This window comes from Zonotrichia albicollis, chromosome 12, assembly GCF_047830755.1.
Source record: "Zonotrichia albicollis isolate bZonAlb1 chromosome 12, bZonAlb1.hap1, whole genome shotgun sequence".
NCBI classification, from domain to species: domain Eukaryota; kingdom Metazoa; phylum Chordata; class Aves; order Passeriformes; family Passerellidae; genus Zonotrichia; species Zonotrichia albicollis.
The window spans coordinates 3739911-3753921 of record NC_133830.1 but is presented as its reverse complement, the minus strand read 5'-3'; the positions used below and the strand labels follow the sequence as shown (position 1 = coordinate 3753921).

The following is a 14011-nucleotide window of genomic DNA, read 5'->3' as shown; positions in this document are numbered from 1 at the left end:
CTTATTAATTTTAAATATGGACCTATAGCTACACTACTCTACAGCTAGAATGATGTCTCTAAGTCTTTACCCAATGTTGAAGCAGAGAGGTTTTTAGTATTAAAGAGGCACACAAGGCAGCAAAATAAAAATATTTGCCTGCGGTTGGATGAATAAAGGAATACCTTAAACTGGAAAGTTCCAGTGACATCACCAGATCCCTTCTGCCACAGCTCCAGCTCTACTGGAATCAACATCCGTCCTGAAAACAAACCTGGGGAAGAAATAAGAGGCTGTGGCTTGTTTCCAAAAGTAAAAGGAAGCAGAGTGAGAGGTGCATGATTAATTCTCCATTAGTATTCCACTTACAGTTCCTCCAAAGATAGGGAAATATTTCAAGTGAGAAATCTTGCTCATCAAGCAGTTGAAAACATTTCTCCTCACTGTGTTCTAACTCTCACTTCTCTGAAGTCACCTTTCCCCTCCATCACACAGGCCTGGAGGCTGGCCAGGTACATCCCTGCAGGTATCCACTGGTACTTCACACTTCTTCACTGAAAAAAAATTAATCTAAGAACAAAACAGCTTTTAAGAAAGTAGGTTTTAATGTAAAATACACAGGTTTGAAAAAGCAGGACCAGTAACATTTCATCCCAGAAAGCAATTACAGTAGCAAGACGCTTGGATTTTAGAAAATGTGTTTAATTAATAATGCTCATTAACTACACAGTTTTAATCCACAAATACAAGTTAAAGTCGTAAGTACAAGATAAAGTTGTAAAAAAAATCTCAAATGTGTGATACTTACTTTTAAATTTATTTCATTTTTATGGCTGCCTCTTAATATACTAAAGATGTGGAAATCAGTGCAACTTAAAGAGCTACCAGACAAAAACCTCTAAAGGATGAAGAAGGGCTCAGCAGAGGGTATGTTCATCTCTACCTTGCACCTTCTTGTTAAAGGAACCACATCAATCTTTGGTAGTGTATTAAAACACCTCAAATAGTTAATAGAGACAAACATTTAAAGGTTAACACTGTTTATATTCCTATTCAAGCTGCAACACAAATTTCTTTTCTGTATTTTTTATTTAAAAAAAAAGACACTTATGAAGTTTTGAGGGCTTGAAACTACAGACAATGGGATCTCTTCCTTTGCACTGAAGTCAGCAGCAATTCTGACATTGTCCTAGTAGGTGCAGACATGGGCTTGAAATATTTAAGGAAGTGGGAGGAATGGATCCAGTTTGTACAATTAATTAGAAATTATTCATGACACTTTTTCATGGCTGGACAGAAAGATACAATAAGAGAGCATAAAATATAGAACCATAAATAGCCTATCACCCTTAAATAAGAGGTGTTGAGTTTGCAGGGTTTCCTACAGAGAAATTTCTGATTCTAACCTGGACAAAGGCGCTTCTGAAATCAATACAATCAAAAGACATTAACATCATCCTACACAGGGTTAGTCCCAATATAAATGTGTTCTCTTTAACTGCTCATTTAAGGTACCTTTTTCTATTTACATTTACAATATGTGCTGTTGTCAGTGTAGGACCAGATTAGACTGAACATTAGAATAAATGCAGTGCAATTTCTTTCTCTCTTGGGACAAATCAGTGAATAAACTTTAACATGATAGGAATGTTTCAAAGTGAAAATTGAAAACACATTTCCCCAAGCCAGGGTTTCTGTATGCACAGCACATCTTGGAAAAGCAGCATAGCATCTCTGCATGTTTGCTTTTCACTAAGTACAGCACAGAAGAAGAAGCCAACAATCTTTAAGAAATGGGAACAAATATAATCAGGGTGAACAAACAAGTGGCCAAAATATTTTTTTAGAGAAACAACTAAGAACTAAAAACACCAAGTCAACAGAAGCAATGAATCATGTATTTATGGCCAAGGCAAGCGTTCAGGGTTTTTTCATTTTCATTAGCAATAGGTCAGTGTGAAATGTCAGAAACTCAAAAGGGCCATCCCCGTGTAGCACTCCTGCAGGGTTTCCACCATCCTCCTCCTTGTCCAGACCACCTCAAAACACCAAACAACAACACATGATCTTGGCATACAATGCACTCAATGCTTTCCACATCAGCCTTCAAAAGCATGATGCTCTCGCTGGGCTAGAGAAGAGAGGAGGAAAAAAAAAAGGAATAGAAGAACATGTAAACTCTGTCAAGGAGTTGAAAAGATTAAAAAAAGAGAAGATAAAAATGTATAAATCAGTCAAGGGAGAACACAATGTGCTAACAACTGTTTGATAATACATTTATAGGGAGCCTAAAATATAAGATCCCTTAAAATCCTGATTGCAAATGGTTCCTCTAAATTAATACTTAAATTGGATAGTATGTAGCCTTGAGAGTTATTAAGAGATTTGTTTAACATTTTGGGAATCCAGTACATTAAACACAAAACAGATTGTACAATGAAATTGAAAATATCTTTTGAATGATAGCTAACTTCTACATTGAAGGGACATAATTTTAATGCAATGTCAGCTGCTACATTCCTAAGTGATTAATGATGAATCAGGCAGGATATCTCCATAGAAATACCCTACCAGCATCTTGCTTTTCTAATGAAGGTAGAAATGAACAGTACAAAATACTTACAATTATAAAAGATGGCTTTAAAAGATGTGTGTGGAAGAAGTTTATGAATATTTTGTAAAACTTTTGCTTCACTTGCTGAAGAGGAGTTCATGTTCCAGACTTGCACAACATCTTCAAGGTCACAACATCTTCACTAACCCCTATTACTTCATCATCTGCAGAAGGGGAAGAACCATCAAGAAATATTTTAAAAGTGAGACATGTCTAATTTGCTACTTATGTATTATGAAACAGTGCCCAAAAGCTGGAAAAAAATAAAGATGTGAAAAAAAGAGCAATCTCCAGTGAGGAAAATACCAATGCTCAAACCAGACAAAGTAGTTACCAGAAAGAAGTTATTGGAAATATTACCTCATGGTGGTTTTTATGAATTGCCATAGCATTATTCATCTCTGCTATTAGCACTCTTAGACTTGATTAGAATGGAATCACAAGACTCCCTCCAGTAAGGTCAGCAATATGAACTACTAGAGACAATTTACCCACAATGATGTCTACAAGCAGAAATGGGAGGATGAGGGTGAAACAACTAAAACCCCAGGAAAAGTACCTGGTTTTGGAGATCAGACACCAGCTTTTCCAGACTTTGCTCTCTTTTTCCTTTACATTTTGTCAAGGCAGCAACAGGAAAAAAAGAAAACAAAATTAATGAAAATAATAAAGCCCCAGTCAGACTGCTGCTGCTGCCAGTGCTGGTAACTCAGTGCTACACTGAAGAAGCCCTTTCTGGTGGGAAGTTCTCAGGATGCAGCTTTGTGGAGAGCTCAATGGCCATGCCACAGCTGGGAGCAGTGGCTGCTCCAGCTGTGAACTCCATGGCACAGCTGCTCTGTGCATCCCAAGGAAAGGGTCACCAACAATGCACAAAGGTGGTGTCAGAAGCACAAGGCCAAGGGCAAGAACTAACTCTGGGGACAGCAGAATATAATATATTTGCTTAAACCGACCCCAAGACAACCATATCAGTGTATAAAGGCTGTGAGAGACCATTTAAAAGGTTATTTCTGAAGTGCTCTGTAAACTTGAGAATGGCCATTCTTTTTTGTGGAATAGTAGCCAGTGAAAGACAATACCTACCAGGAAATTCACTGTCACTGTAACAGCCACTTTTATCAGATATTCACGCTTAGAAGAGAAGCAAATATGGTGAAAAGAATGATGGAGAAATGTCTCAATCATTACCTGCTGCACAGCAATCTGTAAACTGCTCTCCAATAGTTGCTAGCAGTAGCTCTTTCTAAGCTGCAGCCTAAGGAGGCAGAAAAATATTACATTCACATTATTATTTCTTAAATTGAAAGTTAGGTTTTCTAGCTCAGTTTTGAGTGTCTTCTCTTTCTGAGGTTGTCTAGACAAAAAGGAGTATTTATTGTAAGTGCATGCTGTGTTATATAATTAAATGTTGGGTCTGTACAAGATGCTTCATCTTAGCCAAGGAGATGCTGTGCCCACGTCTGATGAAGAATGAAGAAAAAAAGAAAAAAGAGAAACAGGCATAAAGGTGTTATTAATGCTATTTACAAGGCACTGAAAGCTGGCTGAAGTTCACCTTCAAGCAAACCTTTCAGAAGTGACTGAGGCCACGTGGTGCATAGTTTGAGAGATCAAAAGTATCTTCATGTCAAAAAGGGGCTGTCATTCAGCCTCTGAAAAACAAGGCCTCTGGGGTCCCTAAACTCACTGCCCAGTAATTCAGACTCTCCAAACCACTTGTCACTTCTGACAATCTTCACACCTTGGATTATAGGAGGAAAAAGACAATTTCAATTTCAGTCTTTTGTGACCACTTGGGACTGCGGGGGAGGAAAGCTGCAACTCACAAGGAAAAAGCCCACAGGCAAAAATCAATTAACTTTTGGCTGAAATTTTGACTACCATCTTTCAGCATTTAATGCCTTCTGCAAGGCTGTCACATTTTTCTGACACTTCACTTTTTCTGTTTAAAGGCCTGATCCAGAGCACACTTACACACATAAACACCATGTGTGAAGAGGTCAAATCTCCTTTCTGTGGCAGTTCACAGAAGTTACTCACATGCATTTGATTAGAGAGGCAAAGAGAAACACAGTTATTTCATTAGAGCTCAAGGATATGCTTGAATAGACTTCATCTTTCACACTTTTAAATGAAAAAATATATAATTTAGCATAGATTATCAGGAAAAGGTCTTTCTATTTTTCTTTGTATGTCTATAAGCAAACAGTCTCGAGAACAAAGGTGATTATAAATTACCAAATTGAAACACTGTAGCTTTCATTATTATTTATAATACATTGCCAAATGTTATCTAAAGCAAGAGATACGTAATTATTGGAAAGTAAACTTCTGGTCTTTGACTTTAAAAGGTTATGAAAGTTAAAGTAGTGTTTGGTTGTTGTGTTGGGTGATGCAAGAAGTAAAAACCTTTACAACAGCTTTATCAAACAGAGTTTAAAGAAACTCCCTTACTAAACAAGGTCTGAGTAAAGAGTCAATGTAACATACCGTACTTTCTTTAGGGACCTTCATTTTCCATATAGCTCCCTTGGCATTGCTTTCTTCTTCCCTGTTATGGGAAATAGATCAGTGAAAATACACATTCAAATCCACATCTAGATAACCCTATGTTTGTGGTTTAATTTTCCCAGAAAAATCCCATCTGAAATGCAATTACTAACTCCAGGCAGCATGACTCTGACTTCTGACATCAGAGATAATTCTTTCATTGTTCATATGAAGTGTATCTCTCAACACCTAATCCTTTTCCTAAGTTTTGTGAGTTGGAAAACACTTGTATTTTCCCTGACTACAGACCATCTTTGAAGCGGCTGCACACTGCATGGGAACAAGCCACAAAACAATTTTACATTTTACTATGGTAACCTTTAATTTTGGAAAACCTCTGGCATATTTTCACAGAAGCAGCTTTTTACTCTTCCGTTTATTCCGTTTAATAAAAGAACATGAGCACACTTCATTTCACTTTTGTGACAGCTAGAAATTAATTGCCCTTATTAAAAAAAGAATGGAGCTGCTGCGGGTCAGGGCAGATGTAACCATTAAACTGCCTTGTAATGACAAAGGCACACTGCACTAATCTGTGAGCTTCTCAAGTTTATTTTGTCACAATACTTTTTCTAAGACTTTAAATTAGGGCTTCTAGTTTCCTGTAAAGTCCAAATTAAAGGAATAACCTAAAAATTCATCTTTGGATTATCTATACCCAGTGTGATTCCTGTAGATTCCTCAGGACCAATGGTCTCCCATCAATCCTGACAGATTGTACATTTACATCCAGAGGTGGACAGTGAAATTACAGTCTGTGTTTTTAATAAAGACTCTTTGGTACAAGTCACTTTTAAACTGAACAAGAACCTCGGGGTTTCTTTCATTGGTCTTTTGAGTTCAGGTGTTTGCAGCCAACAGAAACAAGACCCTCCTGTCCCAAACCTTTCCCTCCTTCAAGTGATTCCAGTGCCCATTCCCAGCAATGTCTGATGACAGCACATGTACCAAAGCGGGCGCCTTTCTCCCCGCATTAAATGGTAGCTACATCTCAGAGGCAAGTTTGTCACGGGAGGAATGTTGTTGTAGACACTCCAGAAATCCTTGAAAAGAAAAAATATTAGTTGCATTAACACAAGAGAGTGTTCCATGAAGATTTATTTCCTTGCTAATTTCCTCTGAACCAATTACACATCCTTCTCCCAGAGAACAGGCACCTTCTATGTTAGAATAAAATGCTCTGAAAGGAACTTCTTACAGAATCATTTCTTTTTTGTTTTTTAGATGCCAATCCTGCATATGTGAAGGTGGAAAAAAGGGAAACAGTCCAAATGTAGATTATCCTTTTGAATCCAGAGGGAAAAAATCATCAAACTATATCAGAACAAACCAGTATATAAAATTTCCTTCGCATATTAAAAAGACATATTTATATCAAATATCCACCTTGCTTCACTTAAGCATCATTATGATTATCCTGAGTTACAAAAACAACACAATAATGCTGGTGAACTAAATGTCTAACCAGCAATCAACTAGTTTGTCTGAGTGAAAGGTTTCAACCAGATGCAAAGAACCTGAGATGCACATGTTGATACAGGAGTGGGGGAGAAATGCAAAGATTCAAGTTACCAGGAACCATTGGATTACTTCCCAATGTTCCTGCTGGTAAAAGCAGAAGCTGTCAGGGAGGTTTGGGGTGGATAAAAAGGCACCTAAAAGTAGTGAGCAACAGGGAGGGATGATTGAAAAGATTCCGATCTCTTTACTCTTTATCTAACAGTTGGGAATATAAAGGATTTTTAAAGACTTAAGTTGCATCAACACGTGGTGATGCTATATTAATCATTAGTGCAACTCATTAAATATTATCTAGACATAATATGTAAGTATTATCTAATACATTAAGTAATATCTAATACTTAATCACTAGTACAACTTTAGAAACAAGGATTGCAACATTATGTGATAAAATTTTGTGGCCCTTGGCAACTCTGCCTAACAGCCATTACCTCTACCCAGCCACAAGAAGAAATTGAAGACTACTAAAAATATGAAAACTTGGTATGAAATACCCATTTCAATTATGATCTTACTCTTAAACGGTTGTGTACCCAAACCCTAAAGCTACGTTAGAAGAAGGAGCAGAGAGTACACTGGTACATGGCTGTGGAAACATTTGAGAGCTCTTTTTGTTCTGAACTAGGGATGTGGTTTGGAAGGTTTTGTGTTTGGAAATCTCATGCAATGTATGAAGTTGTGCAGACCTTCATGAGAAAGCCTTATTTAAAACTTCAGTAGATTGCTACAGGTGTGCTTCTCAAAGAGAAAGGTCTGGTATTACCCTAAAACTTCAGAGATATAGTGAAATAGTCAGCTTAGCACTAAGGTGAGACAAATGCCATTTTGCTACACACTTCATGCTAAGTGTGGTATTAAAACAGAAATACAATTTTATTTGCAAGAGACACCCACTGCTAGGCAATGGCAGATGACACAGACATGCAGAATTTCTTACTGCTGCAAGTATTACACAGTTTAAGGGTCCATTAATTCAGTTTGCTAGAATATTTTTTTAGATACATACTCAAGGAAAGAAACCCCACCAAAAAAAAAGCCACATGCTGCAATTTTTAGTCTTTGTGCAATTAATTTCTGTATTAGAAAAAGGAGAAAAGGCTGGAAAGATATTTAAAGTACATCAAATATTCAATGTACTAGCGGAAACACAGGAAGGTTTAAGAATCCACATGCCCAATCCAACATTCCTCCTCCTTTCCCCATCCAGAAAGCCAAATGAAATGCAAACACTGACTCAGTAATACAAACACACAACACCAGGACCACTCACGTTTCACAGCTCAGGTAAGCAAAGCCACAGGTGTGACTCATCCTAGGAGGAAAAACGAAACTTGAGGTGTGAAGTTACATTAATAGCATGTGGCAGCTCCTGCAGCAGAGCCAGGCGCCTTACCTGCACTGTTTGTCCTGTATATATATATATCTTCTTCAAATTTAATGCACATTCAGCCGCTGTTGTACCAGGAAGTGACCTTGAAGACAAAGCACTGATTAATTAAAGTATTTATTTTATCAAGGAGGTGGAGAAGGGAGATGGAGAAGGAATGTGAATTGCATGAGTGTGAAGTTGAAATGTTCACATGTCAAAGGGGAAGTCCAACTCCAAATTATCACGAACCATTTAAAGATAGGAGTTAGAGTTCTTTAGTACTTGCGAATAAATTAATATTTGCCAGGCAATTCATAAAACTAAACACAAGTATCAGGAGTTTTGGCCAAGCAGCACAGCGCTGCCTTCAGAGCTACCACACACCATCAAAGCTCTGCTATTCACAGGCGACCAGAAGGGGACCGCATGATCCCGCCCCGGAATTATTTTCAATTGCATTTAATACACTCTAGCCCCCGTTTTTAGCATTTTAAGGCGCTGCCGGTGCTTCACACTTTGAAAGGGAAACTCATCCGCACGCCTTGTGCTGCCGGGCCCTCAGAGCGGGCCGCTAGGTGGCGCGGGCGCACAGCCGGCGGGGCAGCGGGCACGGCGGGGCGCGGGCAAGATGGAGCGTGGGCACGGCGGGGCAGGCGGGCACGGGCACGGCGGGGCAGCGGGCACGGCCGCACCTTCCCTCAGCCTCGCACCTTCCCTCAGCCCCGCACCGCCCTCACCAGCGGTCACACCCGCCCTGAGCTCCTCGCTGCCGCTGAAGGGTGGGACGCGGGCGGGCTGAGGGGAAGCACAAGTCCCACAGGTCGGCCTATGGCACCCAACGCACCCAGGGAACTTCCATGTCTCCAGGCAGTTCTTCCACACCGGCACTGATGCCTTCAAGCCACATTTACCATCAGCACGCCCTGTAAAGCCAAGACATCCTTGAGCATCCAGTGAGACATCTTTGGGCTGGTCTCACTGCCAGACAGCCTGGTACACCAGGCATGGTTTCAGCTCCTGTAGCTCACCCTCACACTGACCATTACCGGCTCCCACCTGGAGCTGCTTCTCTCCCTCAAGGGTCTTCAACAGAAGCCATAAGAGGAGTGGTTGAAGTCACTTGGTCTGTTCAGCCTGGAGGAGGCTGAGGGGAGGTCATTGAGGTCTACAAGTTCCTCGTGAGGGGAAGCAGAGGGGCAGGCACTGATCTCTGTGGTGACCGCTGACAGGACCCAAGGGAATGGCTGGAGCTCAGCCAGGGGAGGTTTAGGCTGGATATCAGAAAAAGGTTCTTCCCCCAGAGGGTGGTGGGGCACTGACCAGGCTCCCCAGGGAATGGTCATGGTCTCATGGATGCCAGAGCTCCAGGAGCACTTGGACAATGTTCCCAAGCACAGGGTGTGCCCCTTGGGGATGGCCTTGTGCAGGGCCAGAAGTTGAACTCAATGATCCTCATGGGTCCCTTCCAACTCAGAAGATGCTGTGATCCTTTAGGCACACAGCACCAGCTGCATCCCATCATCTGAAAGGTCTTTTCCAACCTAAATGGTTCTATTTATAATCTTTTCCATGATTCTTCAGTGTGTGAGACATGGGATGGTGCATCCCACACCCCCAGAAATCCCTGTGTTCCTGTCACTGCACTAACATCCTAACACCCACCTTACAATTCCCAGCACACAATCCCACAGGCACAATTTTGGGGGAATGAGGTCAAAATTGCTAAGGCACATTCAATTTCTTAGAACTAGAAACATTTTTCTTTCCCTTCAGAAGCTGAAGTAGGATTTCTAAAGAAAAATGAAGATCAAAGACAAAAGCAACCTCCCATTGTGTCTCAGAAGAGGAAACAAAAATGTGTAAAATTACTAAATCTGGAAACAGAAGCAAGAGAGCAGGTTTAAGGAAACAGAAGAAAACGCAGCTGTTGCTCGGGTACCGGCTGAATAAAGGATAAAAGCAAACCAGATCTCAGCATCCCTCCCTGATACATGTGATCAGCATGAAATATGTCCAGGGAAACACTGAAGTTACTCTCAGTTGTTACAGATATAATTGAAGCTCTGGGCAAACCCTAGATATTCATGTAGAGGAAGAAATTTAATATGCAAAACTCCTGAAACAGCATCACATCTTCAAAAGTCTAATAATAGCTCTAAGGTTTTTTCAAGGCTCCTATTAAAATAAGCTGCTTTAAAAATACATACAAAACCAGCAGAAAAATACCTCCCAAGTTTTTCAGTATAAAACAGGCAAACTCACATCTGCTTTACTATTTGCTTGTTAATTACCCGAACTAAGAGCATTACCATGGTGAAACTGGCAGGAAACAAACAAAAAAAATCAACAAGAAATTGCCATGGCACAGCTGGTAGTCCAGTGGCTCATGAACTGTGACAGCTCACATGAAAAAACTGATAAAACCAACAACAAAAAAAATATGTCATCAACATGATAAAAGGAATTATCATAGCAAGGTTTGGAGGTCTGGGATTTTTTCATGCGTGTGTTTTGGCATTTTTTATGTACACTTTACACTCAGCATTAAAGAGCAAAAAGATAAATTCACAGTATTTTACAGAAACAGAGCCAGTCAGATGACTTTTGTAAGCACACAAAAAAGGAAGTAAGTTCAAACAGACTTTAAAACTTATCAAGTGATCTATTTGCCAGTAAAGAGAAGTGGATTCACAACCAACTACCCCTTGTTCTTTTCTTGCTAACCGTACTAGCACCTCTCTACTAAGGCTTTGTTCCATGTAGAATGGAACACAAACAGGCAAAACCTGAGATAAATTTTGCCTCTTTTTGTCTCACCCCACTGCCCAAGAATTTACTTCTCTTCTGGACTATTTCTGCCACTGGTGGCTTAGCAGTCACCAAGGCATCTGGCATTACACATGCTGTACAACAGACACTATCATCACTTGATATCCTTGTGCTGATACTGCCACTGAGTTGCTTCAACAGTAAGGTCCACTAAAACAGAAGATTAAAATGTATTCTCCAACCATAGCCTTCAAAGGTTACCTAGATCATCATGGTAGCCATTTAACAAATTTAAAGCCATTTAAAAGAGCAGCTAAGAAAGGTAGACAGAATATACCACTCCAAGGTTATAAAATGGTTCATTTTGATAGTTGCAAATAATGTTTTTCAGAGAAACTATGACCAGCTGGCAGAAAGCACCAACCAACCAGAAAATCACCTATTTTAAAAGTCATGGTGAGTGACCATTTATTCCTAGTAGCCTGCCTGGTAAGAGCTCCAGGCCCACCAGATTACAATGTTATTTCAGCCTTTCATTCAGCTCTGGAAAGCGTAAGTCACTTATGGATATGAGCATGAGCACCCAAATGTTTTTATCTGAAAAACAAACAATCAAGCAAAACCAAAATCCTACTAAAAAAACATGATTGAGAAAATTATGATGCATCAATTTAAAAGTTCAGGATCATTTGCTCCAGAATTTACACCTGCACAAATTTGGTTTAATGCACGAGTATAAGGCAAGGACAGTATTTTAATCAGACAGACAGAAGAAAAAAGCATTGAATTTCCTACAAAATTCCAGACTGCTGACAAATCTGAACTGCAGTGTTTCTGTTTCACCTAGAAACTCAGCAGATCCGCACAGATGACCACTCAGAAGTTTTGTGCCTTGAAGCCCATGAAATTGGGATTTATTTTATTTTTAGTTGAGTACGCATTTTAAGTAAAGTTTAAATTAAGTTAGCAGAAATTACAGATGATTTTCAAGTGAAAGAATCTGTAGAAATTCCTATTTCTGTAATTCTCCAGCAAAAACTTGCACTTTAAGGTAGGAGTAGTGAGACAATTGTGAACTTTACTAAAAACCTCAGTACACATGGTACTACAATACAAGACCCTGCAAATATTGACCCTGGAAATGAAGCCATTATTGGATTCTTCCCATTCAGATAATACTGCTATCAACAATACAAATAATCCAATATTCCCTACTGACCTGTCATGGTGAACAACTAATTTCCAAGAACTCAGCAGGCCCTGCCAATCCCCATGAGCACAGGAAGAGGAAGGAGCTGGATCCTGGCACCAACCTGGCACTGACAGATCCTCTGGGGGTGGAAATACTTGTTCTGTCACCACTTCACCTACAATTATGCATCTGGGTTTCCCATGGAGAGTCTGCACATAAAATATTTCTGTGCTTCTCCTGGTCTGCCTGTTTCATGTCCTGTGATGTTACTGCATCATCAGAACATTTATAGGAGAAAATTTAGTGCAGTATCAGGACTAATTGAGCTGCCTAATCAGGCCAGACCTACTGTGCAGCATCTCGTGGTGAATCACACAGGAACATGGAAAGAGAAATAATCTCCACAAAATGAATCCTAATGCCAGCTTTCTTTGCTACTCCTTCATTATTCCAGCACGAATAAAGAACAAAGGATACAAAGATAAATTCCATTGTTTTATCCATGAATAAACCTCCAGGTGGTTGCACTTATGTTAATTTCTGATGCTGAACTGTAGCTTTTCTGTTTTTCTGAAAAGAATTAAGTATAGAAGTTGTTTCATATGTGCTCACACTGGCCTTTGTTTCCCAGTGGGAATCTCATCACAGCTTTAGCGGAAGCTTTAAAAGCTGCCAAGCAGTTTTGAAAATACCCCTGTAAGTGCTTAGCCACAACTGCTTTTGGTATAAATAAGCAAAATATTTATTTACAAAGCATAAAGTCAAAAACATGCTGTGGCAACTAAATAAATCTGGTAATCCATTCTGAATACAAAGACTGATTTCAAGCCATCAAAGCCTGTCAAAATGCACTTACCGGATTGAACATTCTTATAATATTAACCATCATTTTTCATTGTAAGCCACCTACTCATAAGCTGTAATAGATGAAATAGATGATCCTAGATAAATAAATTTTGCTATAGGGAAGAAGGGAAATTATTAAGTTTAGTTTCAAATATCTGATGTGTTCAGTTAGGAAGATTAACACATTATTAAAATGGTTCAGTTATCAAAATGTATCTACTCAGCTTTATATAGATTTCATCTACAACATACAGAGAGAAAAATCAGCACCTAAGGTCAATACCTTATGTAAGAATATTTTGTCTTTCCTGGAGTAGACAAATAACACTGCTTATTTGACAATGTTTATATGCACATACTTCCCCTCACAAAGATACTGAAGAGTTAAATTATTCCTGCAAGAGAATTAAGATTATCTAAAGGGCATTGTTTGAAGTCAGGCAAGAAACAGGGCAAGCAGGCCATGATCCTGCAAAATAATGGGAAACTGGGAGGAGACACAGGCAGGACAGCTGACCCCAGCTGACCCAAGGGATATTCCACACCATCTGACACTGTGCTCAGTATATGAAGTGGGGGAGGAGGAGGAAGGAGGGACGCTTGGAGTGATGGTGTTTGTCTTCCCCAGTCACGTGGGATGGAGCCCTGCTCTCCTGGAGGTGGCTGAACACCTGCCTGCCCATGGGAAGCACTGAATTAATTCCTTGTTTTGCTTTGCCTGTGTGTGCAGCTTTTGCTTAAGCACGAGTGTAAAGAGCTACCAGCATGAATCAGCCTCCCAAGGTGGCACCAAAAGCCCCTGCAGTCTTGCTGAAATTCCTCCTGCTCCCTAACATCACTGCAGGCAATCCTACCAATTAGACATGTGGGTATGAACGTGGAAATCTGTAGAATGGACAAAATAAATAGCAGATCTAAACTCGTGTTTTCCAAACTTCTATCACTTGACCTTGGACTATTTTAAAAAGGAAATCTCATTTATCTGAAGAGTAAAACACCTGCCAGCTTCTCTGCATCTTCTTTGGAACTGCTGACCTGCAAGCATTTGAGGATCACAGATACGATCTTTTTTTGTCAAACTGGTGAATAATATTCCCCCAAAGCTTTCATCATGCTCATTTTCCCAAGGCATTTACGGGGTAAGATAGCAGAGAGCACTATCAGATGG

At 39.8% G+C, this 14011-nt stretch overlaps 1 protein-coding gene across 1 annotated transcript; it reads right to left on the bottom strand.

Annotated features, from left to right (window-relative positions):
- Window positions 1-1074: 1074 nt before the first annotated feature.
- EIF4E3 (eukaryotic translation initiation factor 4E family member 3) lies at window positions 1075-9079 on the bottom strand. The gene is given in 9 exon segments (XM_074550222.1): window positions 1075-2110; window positions 2603-2725; window positions 2728-2757; window positions 3785-3851; window positions 5087-5147; window positions 6095-6189; window positions 8061-8139; window positions 8881-9005; window positions 9065-9079. Coding segments are annotated over 9 exon segments (642 nt in total). The 3' UTR covers window positions 1075-2063.
- Between the last annotated feature and the right edge of the window lie 4932 nt (window positions 9080-14011).